This window comes from Pteropus medius, unplaced genomic scaffold (genome assembly GCF_902729225.1).
Source record: "Pteropus medius unplaced genomic scaffold, Ma_sr-lr_union100, whole genome shotgun sequence".
Classification (NCBI taxonomy): domain Eukaryota; kingdom Metazoa; phylum Chordata; class Mammalia; order Chiroptera; family Pteropodidae; genus Pteropus; species Pteropus medius.
The window spans coordinates 1,505,032-1,527,730 of NW_024349225.1; the positions used below are offsets into that span (position 1 = coordinate 1,505,032).

The window sequence follows — 22,699 nt, forward strand, 5'->3', positions numbered from 1 at the left end:
GCAGGAGAGAGGAAGGGGGTTGCGTGTGGCAATTTATATGGGGTGACCAAAGAAGACATTAAAATGTGCATATTCCTTAAAGTTTAGAATTATGTAGCATTTCACCTGTACTGAGAGGTATCTGATATATTTTTGCACACAATCAAAATAATAGTAAGAAGCAATAAAATGTATACACGGTTTTAGGGTTTTAGATAGCAGCACTTTTTAAGATTAAATCTATAGGGAGATACTCCTAGTTTCAATTTAAGTTTAATAATGAGTATTTGGAGTATTCTTTTTTTCCTTCAAATTTTGTTTCTCAAAAAGTAGCAGGGCTGCCTTTTTCTCTAGTCAAGGAAGACTCAAGGTTATGTGTGCTCTTGAGAGTGGGAACTATCTCATTTCTTTTATTCCCCAGAGCCCATGATAATGTCTGGCACATACCGTTCAAAACAAATTTGATAATTGGAACCCACTGAACCCAATGAATGTCTGTGTCCAGGAATTACTAACTACAGGTATTGGTCCAAGGACGAATGCTGAGCGACAGGGTCTGCTGTGGCACCACACCTCTCACAAGCCGCAAGCCGCATTTGTCAGCGGCATGGCGGTTGGGCAGGGATTCCAACTTTCCAAGGGTAGATTTCTGATGAAATCTCTTTATTCGGTTGAAATGCTTTATGGTGTTTTTCCTGTGCCGAGTCGAGCACGAACTTTTGAAACGTGGTGCCGTCTGCTTTAAAGGCAGTGTCTGTCTGACCTTGACGCACACGTGTGCTGGGGCGAGAGGCCAAATTCATACTCCTGAGTGCTGGACCGGGTCCTAGGGGAGCCCCTCTTGCTGGTGAGTGTGACATTGCCAGCCCCTTTGTCTCCCCTGCTGTTTGTCCAGCCCCCTCGTTCCCGGAGTTGCCCAATCCGCGGGCCGCCTCCCGCTCAATGCTCGCAGGTGGTAGGATTCCTGGCAGGCTAATGCATTCTTCAGCCCCGCCCGCTCCTGCAGTTCCCGGAGAACTTGCTCCTGCCCAAGAAGCTCTCCGATTGGTTCCCTGCTGGGCGAAGGCTCCTGTGATTGGTCAGCAGGCCGTAACGCGCGGGGCGGGGCCTGGTGCCGCGTGTGGGGAGGATTACTGCGTTTGCGGAATCCGGAGGTCCGGGTTGCGGTTCGTCTCTCACACCCGGCCTCACTCGGCGGGAGAAAGAGTCGCAGGAGCGGTGGGCCACGAGGTTGGGGTGGGGTTGGGGTACAGGGAGGGCCCCGCATGCTGGGCAGGGGGGGTGCACGGAGAGGGAGGAGGGCGGGGACGCGAGGCAGCACCCGGGAGCCCAGGGACATGGCGAGGCCCGACGATGAGGAGGGGATAGAGGTGGCGCCCGGGCACCCGCCTGCGAACGGATATCTCCCGGTCCCGGGGGTCGCGCCCTCCAGGGAGATGAGCCCGGAGCCGCAGAACGGGCCCAAAGCTGGCTTGGCCCTGAATGGGGTCCCTCGGGACAGCCCCGCGGCCACCTCGGGAGCCCTGGGCAGTCGGCAGACTCAGCTGGCTCCGGAGGAGGAGACCCAGGTTCGGCTGCTGCCCACGGGCCCCGGGGAGGAGACCCCAGGGGCTGAGGGCACCCCGGTCCCCCGGACGGCGCTCTCGGCACGGCGCTTTGTGGTGCTACTGATCTTCAGCTTGTACTCGCTGGTCAACGCCTTTCAGTGGATACAGTACAGCATCATCAGCAATGTCTTCGAGGGCTTCTACGGCGTCTCCTCGCTGCACATCGACTGGCTGTCCATGGTGTACATGCTGGCCTACGTGCCCCTCATCTTCCCGGCTACCTGGCTGTTGGACACCAGAGGCCTGCGGCTCACCGCCCTGCTGGGCTCCGGCCTCAACTGCCTGGGTGCCTGGATCAAGTGCGGCAGTGTGCAGCAGCATCTCTTCTGGGTCACCATGCTGGGCCAGTCCCTGTGCTCGGTGGCCCAGGTGTTCATCCTGGGCTTGCCCTCCCGCATTGCCTCAGTATGGTTTGGCCCCAAGGAGGTGTCCACAGCTTGTGCCACCGCTGTGCTAGGCAATCAGGTAAGGATTAGATAAAAATTGATAGATGAAAATTGGATCCGTAAAAGACCAGATGGAGTCATAGGCCATGTGAGCTAGCCGTGTGGATGGACCCTCAGGAAGCTTGGCTATAAATGAAGTAGTCATAAGATAGGAGGCACTCTTTTGGTTAAAGAAGGGTTTTTGATCTATTTGTAAGGGCGAACTTTCAAAACCAGTTTAAAGTGAGCACCTTATCATCTTGCTTAGAGAATTACCAATTCAGTAATTAACTGAATTGGCCTTTATATGTCTGACATCATAGAAAACTTGTCAGTGTACTAATGAATGAGACTTGTGTAGGTGCTCTTTTTGTCACCCCCAGTGTATTCTTTGCAAAAGGAAGTGTCGGGTTCTGAGGATTTTGTTCCCTTTGTGTGATCAGTGTGGAAAGCCCCTGTTTAATTTTGTATATCAGGAGTCGGTGCCTGGTACATAACAGACACTTATAAATGACTGCTAAATAAATGTTCTGGTGATAAAGTCTTCACAACATTCTTGAAGCCAGTTACCAATTTTTAATATTAAAAATGAGAAATCACAGGTCATGGAATCTATTGCAAAAGGGTGGCTTATGTTGCCAAGTTAAGGTGCTTACTAGTTTTTCCTTCCACCATGGGTTCAAATTCTGTTAGCATTCCAGTGGCATTATTAGGTGGAATGTTTGTGTTCCTTTTTCTAATTGCAAATTGATTATTTTATTGTCATTTTAAATTTGCATAAGGAGTCCTACAATACTTTTATTGATTAATACTTTATGTAAATTGTATAGAGTGTTTATTCAGCTTGAGGAGAATCTAGTTAAAAATCTGTATACAAAAAAACTTGCCCTCTCTCTATGCATCTTTCTGCTGTGTGTAAGCTATGTAATAAAAGATTGTTACTTTTACTTCCAGTCCAACACTTGTTTCAAGATCCCAATAAGATTTATTTAAAATCCATAAAAAACACTAACTCTACATGCTGATTGCTTTATACTTGTTTCCGTTCTCTAAAAGTACAGAAGGGGTAGCTTGAATTATAGTTGTTGTTTATCTAAAATAATTTATAACTGATATTTTAATTGGTTGCTTCTTCTGCATGTTTGGATAGGAACTGTTTTCTTAAAGTATTTTACATTTATGAAATTATATTCAAGATTAACACTTCTAGCTCATGATAGAAATATTATCAACTCCACAGCTATATAAATTATCTATTTCATGAATATATAGACCTAGGAGTGGAATTCACATGGTAATTCTATGTTTAACTTTTTAAGGAATTGCCAAACTCTTTTCCACAATGGCTGCACTATTTTACAGTCCCACTAGCCAGTGTACAGGGTTCCAGTTTCTCCACATCTTGCCAACGTTCGTATATTCTGTTCTTTTTTTTTTTTTTTTAATTATAGCCATCCTAGTGGGTATGAATTGGTATCATTTTCTAATGACTAATGTTGAGTATTTTTTCATGTGCTTGTTGGACATTTGTATATCTTCTGTATAGAAATGTCTATTTAATCCTTTGCCCATTTTTGAATTGGGATGTGTGTCTTTTTGTTGCTGAGTTGTGCCATTATATAAGTTGTACTTTTTCAGGCTTATTTTACGTATTCTTATTTCCCTCTTTGATTGTAAGCATCTAAAGCAGGATTCCCCAACGCCCTGGGCCGCGGACAGGTATTGGTCCCTGGCCTTTTAGGAACCGGGCAGCACAGCAAGAGGTGAGTGACGGGCAAGGGAGCTGAGCTTCATCTGTACCTGCAGCTGCTCCCCAGCGCTAGCATCACCGCCTCAGATCATAAGGCATTAGATTCTCATAAGAGCACTGGTCCTGGTGCCAAATAGGCTGGAGACCACTGACCTAAAGGATAAGGACTGTATGTTACACAATTTTATAGCAGCATCATTCAGATTGTAGTTCAGTGAATGTTTACTGAATAGAGAAAACGTTCGTCATCAATTTTTCTTTAACAGTGCAATTGTAAATCGACATTAGAACACGGTGCTTTTAGAGTTTTCAAAAGCACCCTGTGTCGTATTAATTGGAAGTACAAACTTTTTTGTTTCTTCTAATAATAGCTGTAAAGAGGATTGTTTATTTTACAGCTTGGAACTGCAGTTGGCTTTTTGGTACCACCAGTTTTAGTGCCCAACACATGGAATAACACAGATCTGGCTCATAATGTCAGTACCATGTTTTATGGAACAGCAGCTATCGCCACACTTTTATTTATTTTAACAATAATTGGTAAGTGAATTATTTTCTCTAAAGCTTAAATAGGTAAATGCATGACAAACGTATGAAAAGAAAAATAACCAACCCTGAAAATTTTTATTGATATCTCAAGTGCCATTTGCTTGTTTCATTCTTGCCATAGCACTGTCTTGCTCAGGTAATGAATGCTACAATCCTAGGGCTGTGTTATGGTCCTTCTGTTTTACTATTGTAAAGGGTTTGAAGACTAATTCATCTCATTTATCTCCCTACTAACTTTTCTTCCCTGTTAACCGTTGGTTTCAAGCATATTACCTGTCTCTTTTTTGCATAGTCCTCTACATATTCTGCACGTTATGCTAACCTAGCCAGGAACACGTTCTTGTCAATGCTTTGAAACGATGTAAATAGGCTACCTCCTTCCTTTTAATGATAAATCCTTCCAAGGATCCCCAATTTAACAATTAACTGGATCTGAAAATGTTGACCAGATCCTGGGCAGTGGCAAGCTGTTCAGCAGAATTTCAAATCGTGGCAACTATCTGCTTGTTAGGCCACTCCAGCAAAGCACTGCTGCCACCATTCGTCACTGAGTCCTCTCGTCTGAGCCTGTCTCTTGAAGCAGTCAGTCAGAATCAGCTGCAAGCAGCCATCATCAGTTTGGAAGAAGGTTTGGGAAGGTCTGATTTTTAAAGTTTATTTTTAATGGGAAACAATTTTGATTTCAGGTTAAAGGATAGGTAAGGTTTATTAAAGTAATATAGCTGTTAACTATAATACTGCCCTTTAGACAGTATATCTTGATTTGAAGAGCAAAGGAACTTTAAAGTTGAAAGGCCATCTTTTAATTGTTAAAGTTTGCAGTTAAATTTTATTATAGCTTGAGTTTTTTCATTTATATATTTTTATCATGACTATAATAGTAACGAAAAATTCAAACTTTGTGATCTCCAGATATGAAATCCTTTAGTTCTCTAAGAAATGTATACGAAGACTATAGAGTGTTTTCATAGAAACTACCTTTATAGATGAACTGCAGGATCCAGGTGTAGGAAGCTCAGCCAACATATTTAATAATTCTTTAAGATAATGAACTTTCCTGGTTCTCTTGGTAGTATAAAAAGTATTCTGACATATCCAGTCTACTTATGGATGGCTTTTATGTTTCAGTTAGGGAGCAGCATGTTTGCTGTGTGCAGACTACTGAATAAAGGACAGATTATCCTTGTACTATTTTAGCAGTTTAACAAAGTTTTAGAAGAAATCTATATTTTTAAAGAATATGTCTACTTTTCTGATAGCTGGATGAAATATAGTGTATATACATTTCATATAAATGGGCCTTATATTAGCAATAGGGATTATTAAAATATAAAATTCTCTTTCCTTTGATTGCTTATGGCTCTTCACATAAATTCTGGTTTTCCTTTTTTTATTGTCTTCAATTGCTTGTCTCTTTGGAGGAAGTGAGAGAGTAATAGATTATATATAAGATATCTATAAATATGAAATTATATGCACATATAATATATACGTGAGATGCTTTTTATTTGTCAAAGTAGGAAGACAAAAAAAATGATAACAAGTGTGACCATTGGCATATCACCCTGTGTTATTCGAGAAATTAAAAGAGAACTCTTCATGTACGTACTTAATTATATACTCATGGCTTATGAATAGAGAGTGCAAATGGAAATGAGGAAAAAGAATGGAAAAAATGGAATAGAAATAGAATAGGAAAAAAGAGATTCATTGTCAAGTTTCGCTTGGTGACTTGTAATATCAATATTTAGTATAAAAGCAAGATAATATACAGTTGTGATGTGAAAATCTTAAGTTGCAAATTGTGACATTTAAACAAATTTACGTGTCTTCCTTATATCCAGATATTTGCTATTGAGGAAACTATGGATTATTTTTAAAATCTTAACTTACTTAAAGGTCCTAAATTACTAAGAGACAATCCTACTTTCCTCTAAATTCTACCCATTAGTACTTTTGAAACCCAACCAGATCTTATAAAATTAGTTTTACAGATGCTTTTCAGCAGTGTAACATATACTAAATTGGTGCTCAGTGGTTTTCCTAAAATACTGTCTTGAGTGTTCATGCCATGTAACCCTGTTATCCTCGTAATTGAGCTTACATGTGAGTGTAATCCATCTAGCACCTCTAGAAATTAACCCAAGCCTTCCACTGGATTTCACTGTAATACCCCATTCTTATTGGGAGAACTCTGTTATAGCCTCTAACATTTGATTGATTGATATGTACCAAACATGTTTAAAGGCACACTCCATGCTTATTGCATTTACTCCTCACAGCCCTCTGAGGGCGGCACTATTATTATCATTCCCATTTAATAGATGAGGAAACTGGGCACCATTTAAGTAATTTATTTACCCATGGTCATAGTAATACTGAAGATGAAATTTGAGCCTATGCAATCTTAACTCCACATATAAAATGTTGTATATAAAAGTATAATACTTTAATTTTTACTTAGTCTTATTTTTTGTTCCAATTCAAAAAATTCTTGTATAAGCGATCATGCTATTCTTGTGCAGCAGAGCAGTAAACCATACTACTGAAGTGTGTCAGTTAAAATCCCTGCCATCCCGATTCACTAAAGTGAGTGGATGACAGAAAACAAAAGTACCGGCAATCAGATATTTAATATTAAAGTACTTAAACACATGAGTATATAATATATATACATAATTTTACTTCCGATTCTTATATTCAGGATATTTATATACAGGCTGCTTATTATAAACTTTTAACTTTTTACTTAGTCTCTAAGAATTTCAAGCCCTTGAGATAAATTTAGTCTCTGATTTTTAAAAATAAATATTCCTCCCCAAATTCTTTCGCATATATCACATAAGCCTCATAACAGCTTGCTGTTGTTTCTATGGATAAGATAGCTATAGTCAAGAGGTAGGGATTGACTGCTTCAATATACAGCAATATGAGGCAGAGCCAGGATTCGAACCTATATTTGTATTATAGTAAGTTAATATGTGTAATGTCTGCTTAAATCATAGGAACCAATAATGAAATGGAAAGATAATGTAATAATCTAATTTTAAAAAGTAGAAGTGGTCCTAAGCGATAGATTTGTTGCTTCATCATGGGAGAAAAAGTTTGATGTGGAGCCCAAAATTCTTTGGCTACTTATATGCCTGTTGCCAGGGGGGTGGAGAATAACTGCTTTAACAGATAGTTGACACAAGTTTTGGTGGGGAGAGAAGAGGGTTAAGAAGGCTATTGTTTTTCAGTTTCAAAGGATAAAGGAAAAGCCTTACTTCATCCTTTGAAAATACAGTGCAGCGTAAACAGGGTCATAGACCAATGGTTTTGTGTTCTGTTTTCTTTTCTTTCACGTATACTTAAGCTCAACTTTACTATATAATGTAGCTGGTAGATACAGGCCTGATTTTGTCCAAGACGGCAGTTGACTGCCTGAAATTAAAAGATAACACCTGTATTTAGAAAATAAATCTAATGGAGTTCAAGTCTAGTAAGAATTGTTTATATATTTGAGATCTGAGCCATTCAGACTTATTTTGCCATAGTAAATAAAAACCTAAGAGACCCAAGACTCACTAAATCTTCATGACTACCTTGTAAGCATAGTTTTTACATTCTGAAACTTTGTTTTACAGCTGTGTGAGTTTTGTATTACTGATATCAATAAGAGATATAATAAGAGATATCTCCTATCTTAACTAGGACACTTTCAGAAAAGGACAGCAGACGTCCTCAACAGTGCAAGGAGCAGATAGGGTGAAAGGAAGAGGAGGAATTACAACAACTTAAACATTTTATGTCTACCAGTCCTTCCAATGTAAGGATATTAAAATAAATATTTATGAGTTATGTCTCCTCTTGAATTGTTGTGAGACCTGTAAAAATAGAAGTCTATTTTAGTTTGATAAGTTTTAGTTATGTCATAATCAGTGTATTGGTGAGTAAAAAATTTTAATTTTTAGGAGAATTTGAGAATTATAGAATTATATGGAAGTTTTAAGGATCATTTCTTTTGTGGTGATTTTCAAACCTGGCTGGGTAGTGATAGCATTTGGAGAGTTTTGTGTTTAATACAGATTCTCAGGTTCTGTTTTGGAGGTTCTGATTCATTGAGCCTTGGGTGGAATCTTAAAAATCTGTATTGCTTTTAAATTTTTGCATGATTGTGATTGATAGCTAGGTCCACCAGCTCTAGCCCACTTTCAAGCTACAAAGCAGGCCTTTCTTGTTGGAAAAAAAGAAATAGATACTGTTAAAAAAAAAAAGAGAGAGAAAGAAGTTCTGATCTTTTGGAAAATACTACTTTTTCTCAGTCCATTTACCTTCTTTTTTTTTTTTTTGAATATACTCTATTTCATTGATTCTAAAGTGTGTATTGATTCTCTTTTCATGAAACCTCTGAAATCAAGATGTCTTCAATAATCAATGGCATGTAAGATGAACAAGTCCTAGAGATCTGTACAGTGTTAGTTAACAATGCCATATTGTGCACTTAAAATGTATTAAGAGGGTAGATTTCATGTTAAGTATTCTTTCCACAATAAAAACAAGTCAGTGGCATGTAACATTGATGGTGATTGAGATATGATTATGTGAAAACCTTCTATTGATACCTGGCAAGGTCAGTGAGTATCAGTATCAAACCATCTTAGATTCAATGAGATACAGTATTTTCCATTTATTTTAGTTTAAGATTTTTGGATCAATACTAAAACTAGATCTTAATTTCTGATGTACCAAATTTTAGCAGTTCAGCTCTACCGTTAAGTAGTATTGACTTCTAGCTAGCCAAACCCTATGGAATTCTCTCCTTAATCATCTGTTGCAGGAAGTTAGTAGATTCTTCCCTGCCTAAGAAAAGGGCAGTCTTTAAATGTCTAGCTAAGAAGCCTGTGAAATCTGCCCCTAACTCCATAGAAATGGGCTGTGTTAGAGCTTACAGAATCAGAATCCATATGTCACACCGTTATGTCTCCCAGCTTTATCCCTAGATTTTCCATATGCAGCTAGAGTGAGTCAGCAAGACCTAGCTCTGCTCCCATGAATCTACCTGGACTTTTTCAGTTCTAGAGGTGTAATTGGACCAGATGATAAAATTTACATCAAATTTCAGAAGAAAGTCGTTACTAACTCAAGACAATCCTCTAAAAATTCAGTAATATATTGGCTTGCTCATATATGTTACCTTTAATTAAAAATTGAACTAAATTTAGAAATAGAATTGTTTAATATTCAATATAATAAAAATTAATCTTAACTAAAAGTGGAATAATCCATGGGCAAGATTGTGACATATTATTAATGGTTTTGCATTTCGAATGGGCCAAATCTCTGAGTTTTATTTGTCAAACTATTTTCACTTAGAAATTCATGAAAATGAAAAGCCTCACTGTAAAAGACTTTCACTACTTTAAATTTAATTTATGTGTGTTCACTATGGAAGACACATTTATTAAATTACCTTTCCATGTATGTTTCCAGCATTCAAAGAAAAACCTCACTATCCACCAAGTCAGGCTCAAGCAGCTCTTCAAGACAGCCCTCCTGAAGAGTACTCCTATAAGAAATCAATAAGGAACCTATTTAAAAACATGCCTTTTGTCCTTCTATTGATCGCTTATGGTAAGTGGTTTTCTTTTGTTTTCTTTGATGTCTGTATAAACCTTGAGCATTGTGGATTTTTCTCATTTAACCTAGTGGTTTGAGCTTTAATTAATGACATAGGCTTGTTAACTCTAAAAATAATGATAGCATAGTCATAAACTTAAATTTTGAATTAAAAGCAAAAACTTCAGGATGGATTTACTTACATGTTTTTGAAGTAAACTAATATGTCTGCAATAGAGAAGCACTGTCTTCTGTGTGGTCTCACAGCTATTTTAGGTTCTTTATGAGCTATAGTTATGACTGCTCAAAACATACGGGAAATGTCATCAACAATTCTTTTGTCTGACTTTGTGCAGACTGGCATTGATTTTGACTACTCAATCAAAACTATTAGACATTAAGAAGGTCACCTTAACCAGTTCTAACTTTAAAAAAATTTCTCATCCTTTTAGAGCTTTCAGGATAGCTGACAGATATTCATACTAACACTGTAGCTTTACTGCAGGCATCAACACATTTGGTTCCCTTCAGAGATTTCTAACAGTGTATTCATTGTTTATTATGTTAACACTACTTATATTACCACCAATACCCCCATATTTCTGTCTTACTTGCCCTTCAGAAGTCACTCACTGATGTTCCCTTTACAGATGGGGGTGTGCACCCTCTACTACATAACTGTCTTAGAAGTTGTAACAAATTTTTCCCTGACTCAAACTCTTACCCTTTTACCAGGATTTCACTGTGTGTGTGTGTGTGTGTGTGTGCAAATGTGTAATTGAGTTGCATAAAAGTAGAACTTTTAACCTAATGAATTCCTGTGTACCCACCAGCACCCAGCATCAACATTTCTCCGTTCTTGCTTTATCTATTTCCTCTACTTTTTTTCCTAAAATATTTTAAAGCAAATCCCAGATATTACATCATTTCATCATTAAATATTTAAGTATACCATAATTCTTTTTCTTAATTTTGCCCCACTGGTTAGCTTAAATCTAAAACTCATAACTAGGAAGTACAGAAACTATTGTGCTTCACTATTAATATAGAGCAAACTCATTTCTTTAGCCTGCCATTTAAGGTGTCTTCTTACCTATCTTCTTTTATCTCTATTTCCCAGTACAAAATTCTCTTTCAACCAGATTTATAACCAACCTCCTGTCACAGACATACAGGCTCACACACACAAATAGGCCTCCATATGCATATACGCTGTTAACTGTAGTCTCCGTAATGTACAGTATTATGCATGGGGATATGATTTATAGTCGGTATATTTGAATCTAAGTAATAATAGATGGTGTAATGACAGAATCTTACAGTCATAATCTCTAGTAAATTTGGATGTTAAATTGATCAGTCCACATCCTGAAAGAAAATGGCAAGAGCTTTTAATTTTTCTGTCAACTGTCTGAAAATATATACTTTCACAGTTGTTACAGAGGACTCCATAGCACTTTATAAACCGATAAATAGTACATCTATAGTTTTCTGTTTATTATTGTAGGTATCATGACTGGAGCATTTTACTCAGTTTCAACACTATTAAATCAAATGATACTGACCTATTATAAGGTAAGCTTCTCTGCCTATGTTGTGTTACATGCCTGGCCAGGAATTTTTCTTTAGCAGTAGAATTCCTGTTATTGTGATCATAAGATTAAAGATATGACCTTGTTATTAAAAATTTATGTTTTTAATTGAGAATACATTTAATGCAATTTATAAAACACACAAAATGGAAAGTGGAATTTACTGCTTTGACAATACCTAAGTCTTCTTTTTATTTTTTTTTTAAAGAAATAATATGACTGCTTATATGGAAAAAGACAAAAAATTTTAAGGGACATCACCACAAATATAAAGAAGTGAATATCAAGCTCTGACCTCTCTTTGCTTGTGAAAGGAGAAAGCAGTTATAATATGCAAAAGCTATCAGATTAACCTCATCTGTGAATTACTTAAGAATTCTAAAAAATTCAGTCTATGGCCATGCCACCCTGAACAAGCCTGATCCTGTCTGATCTCAGAAGCTAAGCAGGGTCGGGCCTGGTTAGTACTTGGATGGGAGACCACCTAGAAAGACCAGGTGCCGTAGGCGTAAAAAATAAAAAATAAGGGATTGTAAGCTGACAAGGTCCTTGCAATTTGTGAGGTCAACCAAGGGTTGCCTAAAAAAAAAAAAAAAGAATTCTAACAAAAATCATTGTATTTCTAATTAAGGAGGATCAAGAAAATTTTCCTTTTTGATTTCTCCCATATTTTAGGGTGTTTTTAAAAAATTCTGATTTTAAAATAGAATGTCCTTTATTATGCAATTACCTGCTCCCACTCCTCCATCTTAAACCCATATTGAATTTTCCTGTCATGTGTGCTTAATTATGTCTGATTATTTCCACTGACTGAAAAGGTATGGGAATATGAAGGATATGTTTGGATTAGAAGTATCTGAGTAACTTCTTATGAAAATTCTTTTAAGGGAGAAGAACTGAATGCTGGAAGGATTGGGTTAACACTAGTAGTAGCTGGAATGGTGGGCTCCATTCTTTGTGGCTTATGGCTGGATTATACCAAAACATACAAGTAAGTAAAAGTAGATGTATGGTGTACAATCTAAGGTATTTTGTTTTTAAAGGAAACTGCTTTTTATTTTAAGAAATTTGAAAAGTGTTACTATTACTAAAAGACTTGGATTCATTTCTGAATGTTTCTGTAGTCTATAGTTTGTCTTATTTTGTTGAATATTTATTTCACCTTTGAGAACTGGGACACCTTATGCACCTTGTTCCCCCTCCAGTGAGTCTCATGCAGACCACTGTAGGAGAGATCATTTCTGTCCTGAAAAAAGCCCTTTCTGAGAAACATTTGACTTCTGACAGAGGCTTTATATTATTCTTTTCTTACATTGTAAGCTTGAAAACAAAAAGTTGTTCTTTCCTATCAAAAAATTATTATTGAGCATAAGGCTTTTTTTTTTTTGTAAAACATTTTTGGCTAAGATGCTCCTAAACTATATTGTACATCTATGTGGAACCAGCAAAATGTTAATACAAAAGAAAGAGTGAGTAATACCACCTGGGAGACTGAGAAAGGGGTTTGGGGGGCAGCATCTTTTGCACTGGGCTTTAAAAAAATAGCTACATTCTTTCCACCTGCTTGGGAGGAATGAATAAATGAATGAAATGTGAAACTGTATCCTATGCACTTTCCAGGCCCAAGATGTTTGATACCATTATATAAACTCTTCCAAAATACCTCTGATCTTGAATTCTCTAAGATAGTTCTCCCATAATTTAAGATAGCGCTTGCTGCAGCTTCATTGTTATGAAACGGTAGCTAGAGTGAAACCCATTAAATTTATAGGTGAGGGGATCATATATAAAGGATTAAATTTAATAATAGTCCTTGGTCCACTGTGTAATTAGAAATGTATTCTTCATTGCCCTGGCTTTCTTCTCAGGGTAAGTGCCATTTAGTCACCAAACTCCTGTTGTGTGCATTGCTCTTAACTAGGAATTGTGGCAAGTAATATATGGTCCCTGCCCTTGAGACATTTGTAGTCTAAGTGAGGGAAACAAGGCATTCACATATGAAAAGTTAAATACCAATGTTACAGACTACAATAGATGTCACAAGTCTGGTAGATGACAAGTGCCAATTATGTGGATAGCTAAATGATAAGGGAATTTGATAGAAACAATGTTACAAGTTTAAGTTGTTAGGAAAGGCATTTTGGAAGAGGTGGAATTTGATCTGAGTCTTGAAATACTATCCCATTTGGAACCATAAAGATGATTCTGTCCATATGACTATTCCTTCCTATCAGAGCACTGGATGTGGTGTGGGTTTTGTTGTCTGCTGCTGTTGAATCTTAAATTTAAGCTTTGAAGGCAAGTCCATGCTTTGGTGGAAACATTTTCCAGAGATAAGTAAAACCTAATCTTAAAAACTAGAGAATTTATTACTGTACGGACAGAGCAGTGGACAGCCACATGATTTTTATGTGCCTTGGAAAATCAGACAAAATACTAACATTTTTTGTTTGTTTGTTTGTTTTTGTTTCAGACAGACTACTCTGCTAGTTTACATTTTGTCTTTCTTTGGAATGGTCATATTTACTTTCACACTGGACCTTGGATACATTATCCTCGTATTTGTTACGGGAGGGGTGCTTGGGTAAGAGGAACGATAGCATGCTGCTGTAATTCTGTAGTATTATTACTGTGGTTTTAATTTTTAAAGTTCATCCAAGGGTTCTTTAATATTTTAAGCTTTAAAGGATTCATCCTGTGCATATAAATGTGTGCTTATTTTTTAGAAATATAAAAAGTTTAGAATTGTTTTTTGGTATATGTAGGTGAAAAATGAATAAAACTTTACTTAGTCCAAGTAATTTTATTTAGTTAGAAAGACAACTGACTTAGGAAACTAGAGGTAAATTTTTCTCCGAAAAAAATAAAAGGAATTGTTTGCCTTCTCAGTTCTTGTGACCTTGGGCGTAATCGTTTTGCTTCTCAGTTCTTGTGACCTTGGGCTGATTGGTTAATAATAGTGCCTGACTTTCAGATACCAACTTCCAAACACTTCCTTATTTGGTCATTAGATTAAGCCTGAGAAGTAGAATGATTGCCTCAATGTGTGATATTGCCCTTTCATTCTTTCTATAATTCTGGATTCATTTTCCTAGTTTCTTCATGACTGGTTACCTCCCCTTGGGTTTTGAATTTGCTGTTGAAATCACTTACCCTGAATCTGAAGGTACTTCGTCTGGCCTTCTTAATGCTGCTGCACAGGTAACCCTCTGATTTCTCTTAAAACTGAGATGACTCATTTACTGAACATTCTAGTAGATAATGAGTTTGATCCGAGTTTTTGTTTTAAAAATTCCACCTTTCAGTGAATGCTTTTAGAAGCCAAATCATATGAATAAAATAGTTAAGAAAAGCTCTGGAAAAAACATTACACTTTTTCTAAAGAAGAGAACTTGATAAAAAATAATTCTTATTTTATTTTAGATATTTGGAATTTTGTTCACGTTGGCTCAAGGAAAACTCACGTCAGACTACGATCCTAGGGCAGGAAACATTTTCCTCTGTGTTTGGATGTTTGTAGGCATCATTTTAACAGGTAAATTTGAGTATTTTTTGGCAAAAGTGCTTGTATCATGTTGTGTTTGTATTTAATGTTCATGTATATTGATTCTGAACGGCTCAGCAGAATTCAAAGGAAAATGAGTTAAGAAGCAGAGTATTATTTGTTTCCTTCCAAGGATATGAATCTATTCATTTACTTTTCAGGTTTCAAATTCAGCACAATTAATTATACATAAAAAAACCTGTTAGAACAAGAGTTGATAAAGACCTGGGCTCGAGTCTGATTCTGCTGCTCACTCGCTGTGTGACTATTTATTTATTTATTTTTGTTTCCACTTTTTTTAAAAATTAAGTTTATTGAGGTAACGTCGGTTAATAGAGTTTTATAATTTTCAGGTGTACATTATAATTCGACATCTGTATATTTTGTATGTCTGCCACCTCTGTGTGACTTTACACAAGTCACTTAACCTCTCAAATCCTCCTTACCTCATGTATGTAAAAGGGTATTTAAAGGCCTGCCTTAGGGGGTTGCTGTGAGGATAAACAGGTGGTTCATGAACAGCTCGTAGTGTGGTGTCTGGCACCTGGGATGTGCCTAATCACATTAGCTATTATTATAATGTGGTGCTGGTGGTAAGAAGTCAGATGGTGGCGGTGGAAATAGTACATGGCATGGTTAGCCAGTTCCTACGCTTCTTAGCTATAATCGGAACAGACATGGGCAGGAATGAGAATAGTGCCCACTCTCCAGAGCAAGAGCATGTTAAAGAACTTTCATCTATACTTTATCCAGGCACAGGAGCAGGAAAGGATTTAGCAGCAAGACTCCGGAGCAGCGGTGCGCTCCGGCCCGCACTGGCTTCTGCTGCTCTTTCGCTTTGTTCTTTTCTTTCTGCGTCTCTTTACCAGCAGGTGAGACAAAATCTGTCAGAAAGGTGTGAATCAAGCCTTCTTTGTACGTTTGCTGGCTACCTGCTTCTGCTTTCTGAAACCCCCACAATGAGACCTTACCAGTGGCAAATATTTAGTTTGGAAAACACAACCACCTAAGGTCACTGTCATTCATTATGTTCAAAGAGAGTGTCACCTGTGGTCCCCAAGGAAAACATTCTACCATGAGGGAGTTTTTTTCCCCTGTTCTCTTCAGTTTAGTAAAATAAAACATATAAAACTGTGAAACCTGTAATACATTAATTTACTTAACTCCTGATCTGTCATAAATAATTCCATGTTAGCTCTTAATTTCCAGGGAAGTAACATGTCTGTCAAATAGAGTGTTATTATTGAACCGAAAAAGGAGGCATTTTTGAGCTCCATTTTCACATTATTTTTATAGTCATATTCATAAATGGCAATTCAAACAAATCAAGTCTAGAAAATTAAGTGAAAAAAGAGCTTTAAAACTGTCTTAAGTTGATACTTTTACCATCTTAAAATGCTAAGTAATTTCTCTCACATGTTGCATATTTTACTGATTTTATATCCAATGTTCATTTGTATAGACAGGAAGGAGGGCTGGGAAATTCCTGAGGTGTGATGAAGGTGGTACCTTTTCTTTATACATTTTTCCCCCTGGAATTGCTGGGAATTCTTGCTTGACATAGGAATTAGTATTTGAATGCAGTGCATTTTGCTTTGTAGTAAGGACAGCTCTGTAAAGCACATTCTTCGTTTTTAGCCCTTTTGTGTCCATTGAAAAACTGCATGATAATGCTACCCAGTGTTCCTAAATTCTGTAATTAGAATTAATGGCAAAGAAACACACATTTTTTCCCTATTAAAAATGTAGCCTCTTTGGTTTGGCTAATTGTACAACATCGTAGAGCTAGTCAGTCAATGGCAGTCATTGTTGCAATTTAAAACATAGTTTTAATGTCTTAACTCCTTTTAAAAATGATCTTATTATACCTCACCAGTTTATTCAAAGTCGTTTAAATGCATTCAGAAAAGCCGTATTTACATATATTCAATTAGCTCAGCACAAATATATGAATTTCTAAAATATTGATATCAGTAATGGATCAGGATAATAAAGGAGCAGTGTGGATTTCAAAGGAAGCGTTAGATTAACGTTTAGGACACTGACTTTCATCTTTTATTTTTACTTTGCTTTATAACTGATTAGATTACTTAACTACCCATATACTTTATCTTCTTTTCTCATTTCACACACTCCTTGAGCAATCTGTGGCTTTCAACTGCAACTTAATGCTAGTAACTTTCCAAATCTGTGTCTCCAGACCTCGATCTCTTTTACATATTAGCCCAGGATGTCCAATCACGTATCTCTCTCCGGACCTGGATATTCCATAGGCATCTTACACTCAGCCTGTCCAGGACTGAACTTACCATCCCCCTAGGACACCTCTTCTTCTGAGATTTTCAATTTCAACGACTAGGACCACCATCTATTCAGTTACCCAAACAAGAAAACTCAAAATCACCCATTTTTCTTTCTCTCATCCCTTTGTTTTTCTTATTCTATCAAACAGCTGTGTCTTAGTGGTTCTATTCTAAAATTTCTCTGAGACCTGTCTCTGTGTCTCCATTTCTCACACATTCACGCCTCACCATCTCTCAGCAGGATTAAAGCCCCTTAACTGAGCTTCCTGCCTCTAGTCTTGTTGCTGATAATCATCCTCCACATAGCAGCCAGCCAGAGTGAGCTCCCTAAGATGCAGGCCTGATAGCATCCGCCCTGCTCAGAAGCAGTGTAAACTCTTTACTCAGATGCAGTGTAAACTCTTTACACAGTGAACACGCCACCTACCAAACCCACCTCTTTTTCTGCCACCTCCCTCTCAAACTGGATGCTTCGGTGATCCAGACTGCCGCTAGTGCCAAGAATAGCCTGTATTCTTCCTGTCCCAATTTTTTGCATATACTATGCTCTGCCTACCTAGAATGCCTTCCTCTCTCCTCTTATCTGCTTGACAAGTTCCTACTCATTTCAAGTTTCTATTCAAATATAGAAAGCCTTCCCTGATTTCCTTTGGCTGACGTGGCATTTGTTCTCCCATGCTCCCGCTACACCTTGTACACACATGCATTATTGCAGTTATCCTACAGTGTTATAACTGTTTGCACGTCACTATTTCCCTAGGGGGGTGCTTTAGGGAAAGAATTGTACTTTGCATCTTTCTTTGTTTACTGTCATCCAGTATTTCTTCACTAATGAGTGACTTGCTAATAAGTTAATGGCTTAGAGAGGTACTATTATATTTCCAGACTACAAGGATGCCGTTGAATGTTATGGTACTATAGTGAGCTAAATTTGCCAATATCAAAGACTTCGCACTGCGTGGAGGACAGTACATTCGCGCATACTCTGTGGTAACTCTATCGGTGCTTCTCTGTTTCAGCATTAATCAAGTCTGACCTGAGAAGACACAATATAAATGTAGGAATCACAAATGGCGATATTAAAGCTGTAAGTAATAAATATTTTTATGATCGTACTATTGAGAAATGTGTGCATGGAATAAATGTGAAACCGGTCTATCTAGTCAGCTCTTTTTTCATTCCTGAGCTAGCTGTTGATCAGTCATAATGGCATATGCCAAATTCTATAATTTTTTTATTTTCTGATTCTTTCTACAGGTACCAGTTGATAGTCCTACAGATCAAGAGTCAAAAACTGTTATGATGTCCAAGCAGTCAGAATCAAAAATTTGAAATGAAAAGTTAATATATATGATAACTGAGCAATAAGGCTTGGTTTATAGGTTACGGGAAATGGACACTTACCCGAAGTCATTATATGACACGCTAAATGCGATTACTGTTTTGCTTAATTGTTAATTTAAGAAATATTTTGCTTAAAGTACTTTTGCTTACATCATTTTAACACTACCATTTATCTAGCGAGTGTCCCACTTTGAGTGTTCTATTGTCGATCTGAAAGTAAGCTTCTTGACATTTATTTTTAAAAAGTGTTTTTCTTCTTTGTAAAATTATAATGTGGAGGTCTGATCAGCGTACATGCAGTTTATATAAGAAAATATCTGGTAGAAGCAAGTGTACAGTTCCTAATCGGCTCCCTTTGCATCCCTGTGGCCGCTGAGCAAGCTCCCTCAGTGTGAGTGCAGTGCGGCAAGGTGACGCGCTCACCCACCAGAGGAGTGTTGGTGTGAGACTTCCAGGTGACCGCTATGACTTTCCCATTTCTCACATTCTCGTTACAGAGCGCTTTGTAACAGATACTGTCAATGGCCATAAAAACTATTCTGTGTACGGACTGAACCCATGACTTTGGTCTTCAACTTACATTCTCATTAAGCTAAGGAGCCAGACGCGGGCTCATTATCTTGAGTTCTTTGTGCTGCTTTCTTGTCATGGTGTAAATGCTAACACGATGATTTTTCCACTCCAATTTGAAATAGTTTTGTACCCATTGGCTTTTTTAATTGCTTCCTAGTAAGAAAATTCCATCTTATGTGTTACTGGCTTTTCCATGATTTCTCGTGTCACATCTTACACTTCTGCCTTGAAGATTCCTGAGATAAGGGAACCGGTGCTCAGCCTCGAGCTTCCCATTTAGTGGAGGCCTCTTAAAATGTCGTCTCTTCTAATTCTCGGTACCGTTTTTTTCCGACCATTCTCCTTTGAGATATGCTGTGCCCAGGTTTGCGCTCGTGGCTTCTTGTCTACGCCACAGAACGTGCAGTCTCCATACCATGGGAACAGTCCGCTCTTTCATGTGCTCAGGGTAGGGAGAATAGGACCAAATGCGTTTCCACAGTGCCTACCACTGTGTCTTGTTTACAGTGAAAATGTGAATGTCGTTTGTGTCCGGACTCTCTAAACTGATAAGGACATATCTTCAGAGTAATGACATTTAAACAGCCATAGGTATTATGTCCACATCCCAAAAAAAAGGGAAAAAAAAAAAGCCAGTCGGGTATACCCTTGAATTAGTAGTTCTGGCTTGGGCATTGTTGAAATGCGTTGCTTTCTACTGAAATGAAAATTCTCTGTCATCAACCGATAGCGAATTATGTAAAATCTGACCTAGGAGAATGTGTTACAAGAACTTCCTAGCTGGGAATCAGGGACTCTGGGTCCACGTCCTGGATCTGGTTCTCTCTGTCCCTGTGAGTTTCTGGGCAGCACTTTCTTCATCCCTGTCATAAGTATGTTCAATTTGATCTCAAATTCTCTTTTGAATTTTAAATACCATTCATCATGGGATAGACCAAATCATTGTGCTACAGGAACTTAAATATAGCTAGAGAAATTCCCTGGATAATTGGATAAACAACTGTGATTGTTGCTTTATGGATACGGGGAATATAAAATCTGTATTTAGCCTTTTTATTCAGTTGGTGATAGCTCAGGCAGAATATGCTGACACATTAAACTCCTTAGCTGTTTACATCACAAGTTTTACGGCCACAGATATATTTTAAGGTCCCTCCTCTAAATAATTGTTTTCATTTTTAAACTGTCTGTGTTGTTTAAAATAATCATGTACTTGAGTTCCTGAGATTTTGAACAAATTTTAGATAAAATTGGAATACTTTATTTCCAAAAAGGTTATACATATATGTCATGTGTATTTTTCCTTGTTAATTAGAAAAAGGATGAAATACGATGTGACAAAATGTGAAATGAATTGATAATTTTCTGTATTTTGAGTTACAGTCATCTGTAATATGTCAAACAAGAATGTCATATAATTCTGTGTCTTATCTTTGGAAAGTGGAGTTGGGTAACCAACACTTGTGTAAATTAGAAAGAAACTGGATGCTTTCATGTGCTTTTAGAAAGAAATTGGATGCTTTCATGTGCTTTTAGAAAGAAATTGGATGCTTTCAATAGCTATTGTATTTATAAATGTTGCAAATATAGCTTTTGCCTTTTGTGACTGTGGGAGAAATGTCTTTAAAAATATGTCTGTGTAAACCCAGAGTATTGCTGAAAGAATGCCCATCTGTCTGAAAGTCACTTTTCATGTTCTAAGTTTTGCTCTTTGTATTAGTTATCTGTTCGTGTGTTCTTCAGTATTTCAGACTTGAAATAAATTTATTTTTTTAATGTTAATTTTGTATGCTTTTTTTTTTAGTTCTGATACTTAGGTACGTGGGGAGTGGAAAGGAATTATAAGATTTCGGAATAGTTCAAGGAGAGTTGGTTTATGGAACTAAATCAGCAAAGTAGCGAGGGCCTCATCTCTCCCTCCTAGCTTTGGTGCCTGTCCCCTCATTGTGCAGATGGGCTGCCCCCAGTGAGCCATCATGGGACACTACTCCTAAGCTTCAGACTTTTCTCTTTTTCTCCTGGTAGCATGTGCCTGAATGGTACCTTATATCCTAGAGTATGTGTCATTTTTCCTCAAGGCCTTGCTAATTAACATAATACAAACAATCTACACATTTCTTCATTGAAAAATGGAGTATGGTAAATGTTCTCATTCCCACTGACAGACCTGGGTAGCTTATTAATGAGGCCAAAAAGAAGAGATTTGATAGCCGTAAAGGAAGATACTACCTCCTATATAGACTGGAGGCCATAAAAAAATGCTACTACCACCTCTTGTCATACCATTTTAATTATAATTAGTGTGATATTTCAAGGTGAGGTTTCCAGCTTTATTGTTGAGCTAAGTAGCTAAATAGCTAAATGTAGTAAAAGTCATGAAACTGAAATGTAAAATAATACATAGCATTTTATCCATTACTATTCGCTCTATAATAAATAGGGACTTTAAGATCTAAGCCCATTCTCAGATCCCACTGAAAGCCACTAAAATTGCATTTTGTTTTTCCCACGAAAACTACTTCCATCCAGGAAAAAAAATATACAATTCTTATTTTTCACAGCAGGCAAATATCTATAGGTAAGTAACACATTTTTGAAGCTAACTCTTTCTCCTGTAACCCAGTCTCAGCCTCCCAAACGTACCACTCTGCCCCGAATTAGTCATTCCTGTAGGTGACAACCTGCCCTGAAGTGACTTCAGGGACCTTGACAGGATCCATGCCTGGAAAATGTCCTCATGACATTTTTTACAGGAGATAAAATGTCTTTGGGTCCATAAAGGGAGATAAGGTTTCAAAGCACAATGACCACCAAGAGGAGATACGGTCTCTTAAATCTGCACTGAGATCCCTAGGTGTCTGGAGAGCAGGTTTGAACAGGAGTGGGGAAGAGATGGGGTCTGGAGGCTCTAAAGCTGGAGAAAGGAGAATGAGATTCAGAAGAGGGGAAGAAAGACTCATTCAAGTAAGACATCTGCGCTTCATTTTCCATTTACACAAATGGCGAATTAGGCCTCTGCCTAATCTTGTTATATTATTCATTTGCACTTTTCTTTCATTTCTATTATTTTAAGCTGATTGTACAGAGAACAAACTGTCAGAAACAAGTAGAAAATTGATTTCTGGTCAGAGCCTCTAGGTTTGGGTTGATAAATGCTGCTTGAGCACACAGTTTTCTCAGAAATACCTGGTTCCTCCAGGCACCAAAATGGCCCTGAATCCCCTGAAATTAAATGAGAGATTAAATTTTCATAAAGTTTCATAATGAACAAAAGTGAGACCGAAATAAGAGTGACAGTGATTTCTTTTTCAGTGAAAAGCCTGAATCTTTCTAAACATATTTTGACCCCAAAACAAGCTCTAGGGCATTCTGGCTCAGGCAGGATTTAGGGGTGAACAGAGCTTCCCATTGCATAACCAGGAGATCAGTATTAGA

At 37.6% G+C, this 22,699-nt stretch overlaps 2 protein-coding genes and 1 non-coding gene across 4 annotated transcripts in view; 2 read left to right on the top strand and 1 right to left on the bottom strand.

Moving 5' to 3' along the window:
• The window catches only part of SPATA45 (spermatogenesis associated 45), a 68,505-nt gene that overhangs the window by 21,097 nt on the left and 24,709 nt on the right, over positions 1–22,699 (bottom strand). The gene's annotated exons all lie outside the window — the stretch shown is intronic.
• FLVCR1 (FLVCR choline and heme transporter 1) lies at positions 1,099–21,046 on the top strand. 2 transcript variants are annotated; one of them, XM_039881179.1, is made up of 11 exons: positions 1,255–2,051; positions 4,160–4,301; positions 4,822–4,938; positions 9,783–9,923; positions 11,416–11,483; positions 12,388–12,491; positions 13,974–14,084; positions 14,596–14,701; positions 14,924–15,035; positions 18,367–18,434; positions 18,605–21,046. In XM_039881179.1, exons 1-11 carry the CDS (start codon positions 1,317–1,319, stop codon positions 18,677–18,679), a joined length of 1,779 nt encoding a protein of 592 aa, XP_039737113.1. In that variant the 5' UTR covers positions 1,255–1,316; the 3' UTR covers positions 18,680–21,046. The 2 variants fall into 2 exon arrangements, with proteins under 2 accessions (XP_039737114.1, XP_039737113.1); XM_039881180.1 differs by lacking the exon at positions 4,822–4,938 and having other exon boundaries at positions 1,099–2,051.
• On the top strand, positions 11,891–12,009 carry LOC120617816 (5S ribosomal RNA). The gene has a single exon (XR_005657052.1). It is a non-coding gene; the product is annotated as a 5S ribosomal RNA (ribosomal RNA).